Consider the following 12593-nt stretch of genomic DNA (forward strand, 5'->3'; position numbering starts at 1 on the left):
CAGTGCCTTTCCAGGGGTGTGAGCACTGTGCATCAGCCCTTTGCTTGGGACTGTCCTCCCTGTGTCCCAGGAGCTGCATCAAGCCAGATGAGGGGTGTGGGGTGGCCTCAGAGTGGTGCTTAGGCTTGGCATGAAAGAGGGGAGCGTTCAGCAGAGGAGTGTTGCTTCAGGATTGGGCTGGATAGCTTCAGTCAGAAAATGCTGGGCTAGAAATTCCACAGCAACAGCTCATCTCTGGTTTCAGCAGCACTGCAGTTCTGGTGGGGAAACCACTTGGTATCCAACCTTGTGGGTCTGTGCCTGCCAGGAGCGGAAAGGACTGCAGGATCTGTAGTAAAAGAAATTAAAAAGAGTTCAAGGTTTTCTGTTTGACACATCACGCTGGCTTTGGGGTGGATTTTTGTGCAGATTATCTAGATTTGAGTACATACAAAATATTGTGACAGCTTGGGTTAGCAAACTCCAGATATGATAAATCTTCCAAACTTTTCTGGTAGCAGCTACTTCTTCAGTTTTATTGCCTTGTGCTCAAATGCAGGCATGAGTGTACAGCTTCCATCTTCTTACTGAGTAGTTGTTTTCCATTGTCCCTGTTGTGAGATATTTTCAGGCCCTGGCTGCTACATCTGGCTCTGTGCTGCTTTTCCAGTAACCTGGGCTTAGTTATTCAGTGGAATAAGGGGAAAAAATGCAGCCAACCAAACCCCCCTACAGTCCAAAAGAAGCACCCGCAAAGCCCTGAGTAGCTGAACAGGCTCACTGAAAATAATTTTGCTTGTCTGCTGAAGGGATCTTGTTAAACACTTGATCACAGGATTCAGTCTTTGCACTGTCCCAGTGAGATCTCTTAGCTTTGCCTTACAGAGAGTTAGGTTGGGTGCTTGCAGACGTGACTGTCTGCTCTTGGCTGGACAACCACAGGGAAGGGTTTTCCTGCGAGAGGGAAATCCCTTGCAAGGCAGCGGGACAACACTCGCGTGCTTGATCCCAAAATAACCGGTACCTCATTTCATTACTCCCTGAAGGCTCTTGTCTTTAGACAAGAGCATAAATCCTCTCCTCCTGGGACAGCTGTGGGAAGGCTTGGCATGGGCACAGGACTATCACTGCTTGAGCCTTATGCTTGCTTGGGCTGGATTAGCTGTGCCTGGTGCCTATGGGGATTTGTCTGTGGGTCATCTGGGAGGGCGAAGTGGCAAACAGGAAAATGTCTTTGTGTTCAGCTGAGCCAGGATGAAATGAAGATGAATTGGAAGAAAAAACTTTCTGAACTGAGGGTTTCCATGATTTTGTGATTGCAGGATGATACAGAGTGATTTCATGGGACTCTTGACACCTCTACCTGTATACCACCATGCCAAGGCAGAAGTTCTCTTCCACTGTAGCTTCTGTCAGTTACCTTTGTCCTGTTTTTATACCAGATAGTATTGGTAGTTTCTAGTTGCCATTATCTTCCCTTTCCCAGAAAGTAATGTATACTCAAAGTCTTGCCTCTGGCTTGTTGTTTGGGGGCTGGTGTGTCCTAGCACAATGTGGGGGCTGCAGCATGTCGGGGTGGGTCACAAATACCTGAGCCTTATGTGGTATTTGGCCTGAAATGGCAAGTGAAGGGTGTGATATACAGCATAGAGAAAGACAGAAGACTAAGCATCACTTAATTACTTCAGTTCCTCTAGTCTGGGAAGCATTTAATTCCCCTGATCTAAGAAGCAGCCAAGAGGTAGCATTGGGCTTTTACTCGGCCTGGGATAGGCCAAACTACAGTTTGTTGCTCAAAAGGATTTATAGCTATGCTAAAGCCACACTGCTCTGAGAGAGATATATATATTTATTTATTTATATGTACAATGTACATTATGTGTATGTATATATGTATATTTTTTTTTCCCCCTTCTGGCAGATCCTGGTGACCTCAGGATCACCCTGAGATGAGCCTCCTGTAGCTGGGACTCCCTGCTCTGGGAGGATGAGGAGCCACCTGCTGGCCTAACAGGAAGATTTTGTGGTGTTGGCTGTTTCGTTTTGTTTTTCCTGAACTTTGTGAAATTTCATGTGACGGCAGAGCCGCTTCCCACGCCCCCTTGCACTGCCTCGCAGCTGAGGGCTGGGAGGTGGAGGGTCACCACCATGGCAGCGAAGCAACCCCCACCACTGATGAAGAAGCACAGCCAGACCGACCTGGTGAGCCGGCTGAAGACGCGCAAGATCCTGGGGGTCGGTGGGGAGGATGATGACGGCGAGGTCCATCGCTCAAAGGTGAGGGTAGCGGAATGGGAAGCCTGGGTGCAGTAATGATGGAAAAGAGACCTTCTGCTTGGGCAAATCAATGCGGTGTGGGGTGGTTTTTTTGCTTCTAACTTCTGCAGCCTCTTTGGCAAAAGCAGGGCTCACAGCTCCATGGGGCTCCTGTAAAGGGAGGCACAAAGGCCATGGTGGTATAAACAATGCTGTCTTTGAGCAGCAATGGGCCATGCAGCCTGCTGGGTTCATGTGAGCTGCAAAAAATGGCTTTTTTGTGGTAATAGGGTGAGCTCTGCCCTCAAGCTGCTTTACTCCATTCCCGAAATTGCATTGTCGAGACACCCATGAGCTAGCTTGGAGCTGGTGCTGTAGGACCATGGTAGAACCAATGCCTACCAGCCAGTGGCCTGGACACTAGAACAGCAATTTAAGTGGTGACTCTCAGAAGATGCATGAATTGCAAACAGACAATGTGTTTCAGTGGAGTACCAGAGCTGGAGAAAAAGGCTGAAAACCACAGGAGCCCTGTCTGGGATGCTCCCTAGAGAACTTGCTGGCAGGGCATTGCCTGGCTCCTTGCTTGCATGTGGGGAGCAGCAGAGCCCTCTGAGAGCTCTCTGCAACCAAAAGCTCCCTCAGTACCTGAGCCCTGTTGCTGGGCTCAGTCATTACCTGTGCTTCATCAGGATGGGACGTGCAGGTGGTGTGTGGGAGGAAGAGCCAGTTCCCTACGTACATAGGTGAGAGGAGGCAGGAGTTCATGCTGGCCCTGCCCCAGCCCCACACTGCAGGTTGCTGATCCCAGCAAGGAGCAGTAGAGGCTACAGCTCCTGATGGAAATCCAGGCAGTCTTCAGTAGGTGTTGGGACCAAGGGGTCATAGATGAATCCCATGTCCTTGTCTTCCTTCCAGCCCTCTTAGAGATAAGCTCCCACATGAGATTAGGTATGCTGTTTTGGACTGGCAAATACTGCCTAAAGGCTGGGGAAGGATCTGCCCAGTCACATTACGCCTTTTATTTGAATTTCAGATTAGCCAAGTACTGGGAAATGAAATCAAGTTTGCTGTCCGGGAACCGCTGGGGCTCAGGTAAGATACTGGACCACCTTGGAGCTGGGTTGTCTGAGGGGCCCTTGGCCATAGCATCCCTGACAGCTCTGGCTGCTGACACCAGCTCTGCTGCTGTACCAGTGTCACTGCTCCCTGCAGGGGCTTCTTGGGGGCCATGGGACCAGACGAGCTCTGCTTTCTTCCACTATAAATCAGCCTGAGGCCCTTAAGCTCTTGTCTCCCAGCAGGTGCTGGGAACCACAGGGGCTGCATGGAGCTGGAGGAGCTCCTGGTCTCATGTGTGACAGGGTGGTGCATCTTGTGGGGACCTCCAGCTCTGTGCCATCCTCCTGGCAGAGTCACTTCCCTCCTCTGCTTGGGTGTGGGGGATTTTGGCTCTACCTCACCAGCAAGGCCAGTCTGCATGCTGGGGCTGGAGCTACAGGGGGGTCTGTGGGAGGCAAGTCCTCCCGCGGGAAGCTTGTGTCTGCTGGGGTTGTGCCGAGGGGAGGATGAAGGCTGATGCTTAAGCAGGCAGCCAGGAACATGCTTTGTGAAGCATGAGTGGTAGGATCGCTCCTGTGCTCACACTGGGCTCTGTCTTCCCTCTCACTCAGGGTCTGGCAGCTGGTTTCCGCCATCATGTTTTCTGGGGTTGCCATCATGGTAAGTGAGGGATATGGTCCTGGGCACTACCAGCTCATGACAGCCAAAGGGGTCCCCCCAGTGTCGCTTCTCAGTCCTGGCATTATTCCCCTCCTCTGCTTCAGCAGATGCTGCTGCTTTTTGTTGTGAGGCCTTTGCCTTCACCATGTCTCAGTAATGGGCTTTCCTAGCAGTGTCCTTGGTGGTTTGTTCCCGTCACTGGAGTCTGTTTTCATCAGCAGGGTCATAAACCACACATGGTGTGGCAGCTTCGGCCATATAAACCAGCCACGAAGCCTGTAGCTGACATGCTGATATTTTTTGTGCATCCTCAATTTCCAATTTCCTGGCCAGTATCTCTAATCCCATAAAGGCTTGGTGTTGGAGTGCTGCTGCCCAGGCAGGCATGTTTTGATGACCCTGGCCAGTGCAGGCTGCTCAGTCTCTCCCTTGCCTCTGCCAGGCCCTTGCTTTCCCTGACCAGCTCTATGACGCTGTCTTCGAGGAGGAATCGGTGAGCAGCAAGACTCCCATCCGGCTCTACGGAGGAGCCCTCCTCAGTGAGTGCTGTGCTGGTTTACCTGGGGAGCACCACAGCCCCATAGAGTAAGGGGACAAGACTCCAAAATGGCAGGAGCAGGACAACTGCAGCTGGAGAGCAGACGATCTGCTCTTAGCAAAGAAATGGTTTGTTTAAGGGTATTTTGAAAAGCTGAGCTACTGCTGCTTTGTCCTAGTAGGAGCTGCGCACACTCCATACCTGGGGGAGTACCCCCGAGTGCCCCAGCAAAGGGGAATGATAGATGGGGGGCTGGGCTGCAGCTGGGGCCAGAGCCCCCTCGTGGGAGAAGGGCTGGGGGGTGGTATCACCGGAGGGCCCATGCAAGAGGCCCAGGAGCTGTGGGGCACAGGACAAGAAGGTGAGGGGGCCTGGAGGACGGATCCTGAGAAGGAAATGAGTGGAGGGATTAAACACGCAGGGTTCGTTTAGCTCTGCAGGTGCTCCCCAGCTGCAGGGACTGCACCTCCTGGATGCCCTGCCAGGTCCCTCTTCGGGGCCGGCAGGCTGCAGAGGGTGCTGCCCCACACCAAAGGGCGGGCGGGTGCTGCAGGGCGTGTTTTTGGGGTCCTCGGCGGGGTTCCCGGGCCTGCAGCAGCACCGTGCGGGCAAGGCGGGAAGTGCAGCGGCCGGGGAGGGCGCAGCTGCCCCAGAGCCGTCTCCGCCGGGGGAACCCGAAGCGAGTGACCCGGGGCAGGCAGGTGGGCTGCCCTTTCTCGGTGATCCCCCGGCCCTCGGGCAGCTGCTCTCTGCTGTCCCCCGCAGGTATCGCGCTCATCATGTGGAATGCGCTCTACACGGCTGAAAAAGTCATTATCCGCTGGACGCTGCTGACGGAGGCTTGCTACTTTGCCGTGCAGTTCCTGGGTGAGTGGCTGCAGCCACCCGGGGCGGGAGAATGCAAAGGATGGGAATGCACCCTGCAGGGAGGGAGAGGGGAGATGGGGAGAACAACCTGCATGAACAGTGAGACTGAAGGTGAAATTGGAGCAGCGCCCTTGGGGCTGATGGAGTGAACTCCAGGCTGAAGGGGTTGTGGGGTGAGGCCCTGGGAGTCATAGTGGACTCAGCTGATGGGAAGATGCTGTCACTGCCTCCTGTCTGGCACAACCACAGCAGCCATCGATCCCAGCCGTCTCTGTGCTGCTTCTGGAGGCAGCTCCTTTGCTCAGTGGGACTGGCAAAGTTAACCTGGCCCTTAGAGCATCTTCCCTGCCAGCTCTTCTCCCTTTTCTTTCTCTATGGAGCAGCTTCTTCCCTGGGCTGCTCACGGAAGGGTGCCCAGGTGCAGAGGAAACATCTTCCTCTGACCATTTGGTTTTTTCTTCCTAAAAGTATCCTGGCCTTCATAACCAGCACAGCTCATCTCCTGGAGTGGGCTGCCTAGGTGGGGCCAACAAGAAAAGACTGTGGCAGCCTACATGAAATAGAGGATGTTGAGTCTTGCCAAAACAGAGAATAACAGTTCAGCTTGTTTCTAGGGAGCTTGTCTATATTTAACAATGAAGGGGATTTTGTATGCATATTGGCAGCTCACTAACTATTATAAGGTAGCTGGTTTAGATATGGGCTGTGTGTTGGCAGCCAAAAAAGAGGTAGTGTGTGTGTGGACTCTATGTATTTTGTAGATGCTTCTACAGTTGTAAAATGTTTATCAGCACTGAAGTGGTCAAACTGCAAAGCAGACTCAGGAACATGCAGCTTCCACAATTAACACCTGAGCATGACATTAACTCAACATCTGCTCAAGTGACCATTTCAAGCTGTAGCTACTTGAACATGGGGCTGCCTTTAAAGCAGGGTTTCTGCGAGTGAGGGCTCTGTACACCTGTGGCTAACTTCAGGGCTGTGCAGTCAAGCTAGTGAAGAGCAGTTTTGCTGTGCATGTAAGCCTGGTGGGCCTGCAGTGTTTGCAAGGCTCAGCTGGTCTTCCTAGGAATCTGCGTTAGAGGGCAGTAGAAAACAGCTTTGTACTACTTGTCTCCGTTTGTTTTTTCATCACCAACCTCTGCCTTGTCTCCCTGCTTCTTCTCCAGTTACCACTGTCTCCCTGGTTGAAAGCAGCCGGATAGCCACAGGTGCCGTGCTCCTCCTGGTCAGCCGAGTCCTCTTCATCCTCATCAGCATTTATTATTATTACCAAGTTGGACGCCGTCCCAAGAAAGTCTAATTCCTAGGCTTTTTGTCATGGGAAGGGTGGGAGGGTGGGGTTTGTGTCGGTAATCTTGCATTATAATTATAACTTTTTTTTTGTTAGTCCCTTTCTGTTCTAAAGTGACTTCCTTCTTTTCCACTTACCGGCATGAATCAGTGTGTAGCCCGGTGCTGGTGGTATTGCCAGGTGAAATGTGGGGGAGCAGCATCCAGCAGGTCCCCCAGCCCCTCTGGAGGAGGCAAGGAGCAGAGGGAGGAAGGCTCAGGGAGGTGTGTGGGCCTGGCAGGCTCAGGGAAAAGAGCCAGTTTCCTGGGGGAAACTGGCCAACGGGATTACAGGCTCTGAACCCACTGGAACAAAGCACAAAATACAACTAGCACATTGAAACCAAATCCCTGAGGAGACCGGGTGGTAAGGAAACAGCTGAAGGACTCAGCTACTCCTCATGGTAACTCTTGCACCTGCCTGGTGGACTGTGCCCTTGTGTACAGCCTGTTCCCCTTTTAGCAAGCATTTACTGCCCAGGTAGTTGGGAGCTGGACTGCATCAGGTCTAGTTCAGCGCTTTGCAAACAGCTCTTCTTTCCTCGCTGCCAGAGGTGCAACCCTGCTTGTAGTTTTGCAGGAGATAGAGCAAAAGATGAGGGACACCTCTTGCTTGATCCCTTCACAGGGACAACACTGGGAAGGGCGGAGCCACTTAAACTAGAATGTGTGGGAAGCAAAGGCAGCTGTTGGAAAAAGCCCATTGAGCACAAAGCCATCCCTGTGCTTGGGATGTTTCATGAAGTTTCTGGACTGGGGTCCTGTCCCTTCACACCAGAACACTTCCTATAGTTGCAGCTTCTCTGGTGGTAGCAGCAGTGGTGGATGTGAAGTAGGGTCTGGTGCTTCAGTTAAGCAGGGGCTGGAGTGCTCCTGTGGTCAGCACTAGTGAGAGCATTGGTACAGCTGCTTGGGTCAGTGAACAGCCTCTGGAGATGAGCCCCAGCTGTGGGACATGTGTTCCAGCTCTGCTGATGTCAGGCATCACAGCTCTTCTGACTTTGAGAAGAGAGCACCAGTTCATTGCATTAAATATACTTAACTGGGATGAAGCAAGGAGGAAGGTGTATGAAGGCATTATTTTGTACTCTAATTCAGTAAAAGAAGGATTCTGTGTGCTTTAATACTCACTGGCCAGTCTCTCCAACACCTACTGGGCTTAACAGCATTGGCTGCCCTACTTCCTAGTGCTTTCCTTGTGGACTATCCCTGTCCACAGCTGGGGGTGGCATTTTTTTGTTCTCTGTGGGACTAAGGTCTGTGTACAGGATATGGACTTCTTACTCATGTGCTGCTCTTGACTGGATCAGTGTGTTCCCTGGAATAGAGCTGATGTCCCAAAATCCCCATAGAGAATTGCCTATGCAAACAAATGTTGGTGGGAACAAACAGCCCTCAAGCCGCTGGTGAGACTGGGATCTACAGCTGTTGCTGTTTAATATCTTAGTGGAGTTAGAAGAAGGTAGTGGGTACTTACCGTGTGTTGTGTTAGTGCTTTTGGCATTTAGAAGCAGCTGCATAAGCTTGGCACACTGTGTGCATTGTACCTCTTGGCCATGCAAAATGTCTGCCAGGTAAGAACATTGAAAATAGTTGAACCAGGAAATATTACAACTAACTTTTTTTCCTAAGAAGTAAATCAAAGGGAGAGGCAACATCCAACAGCATGCTAAATTCTGGAGCCTCCCAATAACACATACCTGCCAAGCTGCTTTCAACGTGTCCAAAATATGATCCTGAGCAACTAAAACTTAGGTTTAAGAGGAGCCTTCCTGGTCAGGTGGAAGAGTTGGGCTCCAGGAGGGAAACCTTTTCCCTGTGAGGCAGGAAATGATCAAGTGCAGCCTGGAGAGTATCACAAGTTAGACAGAGTGATGCTGTGTGTGGGAGCCGGAGTGTGGCACGCTGTGGCTCTTGCTTTTACCCTGCATGCCCACCTGCATGCATGGGCAGCTGCAGTGGTAGTAGTTGTTGGTATAGGTATGTGAAGCTTGATTCTTTGTGTTTTGGGGTCACATGAATGTATACACAGACTGATTGTTGGTTTTGGGGGGGGCGGGAAATTGCATTTGTAGGAAAGACAAGTAAAACTGACCACAGTAAAAGCAATCTTGCAGAAGGAGAAAATGGAGGGTCGTCTTAATGCTGTCCTCCCATCTGTGTTAGCTGCAGGTCCTAGACCTTGGGTCTGTAGATGGCTGCCTCATTGGGGTACCTTAAAATGCCATCCAACAGGTGAGATAAATGAGTTGCTGCACTATGGGAGAGCAGTTCTCTGAATACTTGTTGATGGTTGAATCAGGGAAAGCAGTTACAGCTTTCCAAAGGAGCTTTAAATGATGTGAGGTCTGATTCCTCTGGTTCCCGGCTTAGCAGCTGCTTCTGTAAAACTTAACAACAGTGAGACACTTCTAGCTTTGCCATTTGCTGTCTTCTGCTCCAACACAGGGCAATACCTGGAGCGTGTGGTCTTGTAAAGGTTTTCATGCTACTTGGTACCTAGTCCTAAAAGAGGAGAGATGAGAAGTTGTCTTATTTTTGTGCTTCTTGCTCTGTCTTGCAATAAATGGACCATGTAGAAAGTGTAAGTGGACTGGGGCTCTATACCTCTTCTACAACAGAGATGGGAGAGATAGATGCCCCTGCCTGGCAACAGCTACATCAGCAAAGTGCCACAGGAAAAACCTGGCCAGGTCCCCTTGAGGAGGTGAATTTGTAGCAGGTGAGGTCTAGGAGGATGTTTCTCAGAGTGATTTGAGGATGGAGACCAGAGAGCATCTGCAGCACTGCCAGAACCCAACTGTGGCTTGTGTCTTTAGTCTGGTGTGAATGGAGGGAAAGGGAGGAGGATGGTGAAACATATATACAGAACTACATCCCTAAGGACAGAATTGCTGGCATCACAGCTGCAGGTGCCAGTTGAGCTTGTAGTCTGGGATCAAAAGCCTGAGGTATCACTTCAGGCTCTGCTATTGATCTGCTGAGAAAAAAAATACCATCTCCACAGGCCTCAGTTTCCTTTATCTGTTAAATTGTGAGAAAGGCCTTGGACTGACATCGTCTCCCAAGGCAGACTGCAATGAATTACCTGCATTTGTATAATGTTGTGCAGGGTTGGGAGCTGTGCTACCCAGGGGGTTGTGCTCTGAGCAGGCATGGGCTGGGACTAAGGCTGACCCCCTTTCTCTGCCAGAGATGGACCCAAACCCTTGCATTCATAGAGCCCTCGCTTTGGAGGGTGAAGAAGGCTCATCATTCTCATAACTCCCTACATCACCTTATTTATGCCTAACTGATCTCTGGCAAACTGGAGCTGGTGACAAAGGAGAGGCTCTGTCTGTCCTAAGCTGGCCTCTCATTCCTGGTCAAGGGTTTTTACTTAGGGGGAGGGGGGAGGATGGGACACTTCAGTTTATACCTCATTTTAGCTGCTGTACCTGAGTTATTATTTCTCCTCTGGTAAGAAAGTGACTGTACTTAACACCAAGCAAATAGTGAAAAATTAAAGCTGTTTCACTTCACTGTCACAATATCTTTCTTTTATTTTTCTTTTTTTTTTTTTTTAAGAAATGCACACAAAAACCGTGCAGAGTACTTCAGGCTTGTGTTCTTGTTTATATTACAAAAAAAAAAAAAAATCCTTTCAATATAAAAAAGCATTACAGTAGGGAATACAGGATAAATTAGCTCCACTATCTAATAAAAAGAACATTTACAGTTTTTAAAATAGATTTCCAACATTATTTCACACACAGCCCTTTTCCCAGGCATTTGTGACAGTCATTTGAGCATTAAATAACAGCGGGGAGGCAGGGGCACTGAGAGGGGCTGTGGGCTTGCAGGCACAGGCTGCTCTTTACTCCTTCCATCCAAGGTGCTTGGGCTGTGGTCGCAGTGCTGCCGCAGAGACAGCAGCACAGCAGCTCCCACTGGTCCCCAGCCTGCCCTGAGCTCTCCAGCAAGCAGTGAGTCGAGCTTGAGCCCTGGACCCCAAAATATTCACCAGAGCTCTTAAAAACAAATATTAAAATGCAGTTGCTTCTCCTGCCTACTGTTCTGAAAGCTACCATACAACAGAGGGGGCTGCCACATGATCAAGGGACAAACCCAACAAATTTACATGCTTTGCCACACAGCAGGAGTCTGCTTTCTGGGCTTGCCTGTTCCTTAAATTTCTCCAGTGGGGCATTCCTTCTGCATGTTACCAACTTCCATAGGTCGCCTCAGATTTGCACATAACAGCTCTTTCCTGTTCTTGTTTAAAACGTGCTGCCTGGCCTTTGCTGGGGGTTCAACCTGTGTTTCCAGGGGCATGCCAGCCAGCTGCAGAGAGGCTTTGAAGTCTTCATCCAGAAAAAAGCAATGGGGGATCAGACAAGGTAAGAGAGAAGAAACAACTGCAAAGGCCAAAATAACAGATGAATAAGAAATCTTTTTGAAGATACAGGGACAACCATTAGGGGAGCAGGAAAGTGAAAAAGCTAAAAACAGACAAAGCAATGAGTACAGGAATAGGAAAAACAAAGAGAAGTAAGCCTGCAGAGATCCTACATGAGGCATGTATATTTAACACCTGATGCTCTGGCACCAGACAGTGTCAGAAAAGGCCTTCAAGGGTTGTTTGTTGTTTTCTTCAACCATACACCATGTTACAAATCTGGGTATTTGCCTTCCAGGCTCTAATCTGAGATAGCCAGGCCTTTGAATAATAAACGGAGAGGAAAGGAAAAAAAAAATAGAGCCTTGGGGAGGCAGTTCAGCTTCTCTTGCTCACCTCCAGCCAAATTACCATCTCTGCTGATGGTTTTGTTTCTCCCCTGGGAATTGCTCCCCCAGAACAATTACTGACATCAGCTCCTGAGGCAGAAGCAGAACAGATCAGCTCGCCTTCTGCTTGGCCCATTCCCTGCAAGACTAGTAAGATGCAACAGATTTTTCCTATCTTAAGTGTAGCACCTGCTGTCGGCTACAAATACTGCTGGGTTTTGGCTAGCAAAACTATTTTCCTTCATTAAACAGCAGACCAGAATTTAACGCTAAAATGCCTCATTAAAAGCAGGTCCAGAAGGAAATAGTTCAGGAAACCTTTCCATGAGGTTTAACTCAACATCTGAGGCTGCTCAGCAGCCCTGGTCTCCTGTTGCTGGAATACGGTGGCTGCAGCTCCACCTGCCCCTGCCCAGTCCTGCTAATGAGCAAATTGTTGTTCTCAAACAAAGGTTGGAAAAGCTCTAATGCCTCACTCCTGTTCCTTAGTGTCCTGATTCTGTGGCCTGGATATTTAGCCAGGATCTTTATCATGGCCCAGGCTTTCTGCTGCTTTCCTCCCATCCCCATAGCCTGTGCAGTGCCCCTGAGAGAGCTGAAGGGACACAGCCCCAGTGGTGCAAGGTAGCAGCCAAAAGCACATCTGCTGCTGCAAAGCCAGGCCATGAGGCTACTGCTCAGCTCCTCACTGCTGCCTTCTGCCTCCTCCTTCCTTGCCAGTGGTTACAGGTTTCAGAAGGGCTGATTTAAGCCAAAACAAAAGCACTCCGTAATCTGAGCATATAAAAATTGTAAAAAGACCTAAACTAAGCACGAAACCACAGCTCCTTCTGTCTGCCCCCAGGCAAAATGATTTTGTGATCAGGGAGTGACCAGATGAAGAATTAAGGCAACAGGTGTTAAAGCTTCCAGAGGAGAGGATCCAGTGACCTGTCCAGGTTGATAACCACTAGCACCAGAGCAGGAGCTGGTGTGGTTGGGCTGTACCCTGGGTGCTCTTAGAGCCTGCCTGGGGCCTCTGCAGTTCCATCTTAATCTCTGACCAAGGTCCAGTCCCAGGCATGTTGCTCAAGTTTACTTCCAAATGATTAAGTAGCTGACATGTTAGTTAAATGTCAAACTATCTCAAGGG

General features: G+C 50.0%; 1 protein-coding gene across 1 annotated transcript; it reads left to right on the forward strand.

Annotated features, from left to right (window-relative positions):
- Window positions 1-2127: 2127 nt before the first annotated feature.
- Window positions 2128-6665, forward strand: TP53I11 (tumor protein p53 inducible protein 11; the record flags this gene model as incomplete). The annotated part of the gene is made up of 6 exons (XM_080344538.1): window positions 2128-2256; window positions 3272-3330; window positions 3909-3957; window positions 4400-4496; window positions 5261-5362; window positions 6532-6665. 6 exons carry the CDS (start codon window positions 2128-2130, stop codon window positions 6663-6665), a joined length of 570 nt encoding a protein of 189 aa, XP_080200664.1.
- Between the last annotated feature and the right edge of the window lie 5928 nt (window positions 6666-12593).

This window comes from Nesoenas mayeri, assembly GCF_963082525.1.
Source record: "Nesoenas mayeri genome assembly, chromosome: 5".
Classification (NCBI taxonomy): Eukaryota; Metazoa; Chordata; class Aves; order Columbiformes; family Columbidae; genus Nesoenas; species Nesoenas mayeri.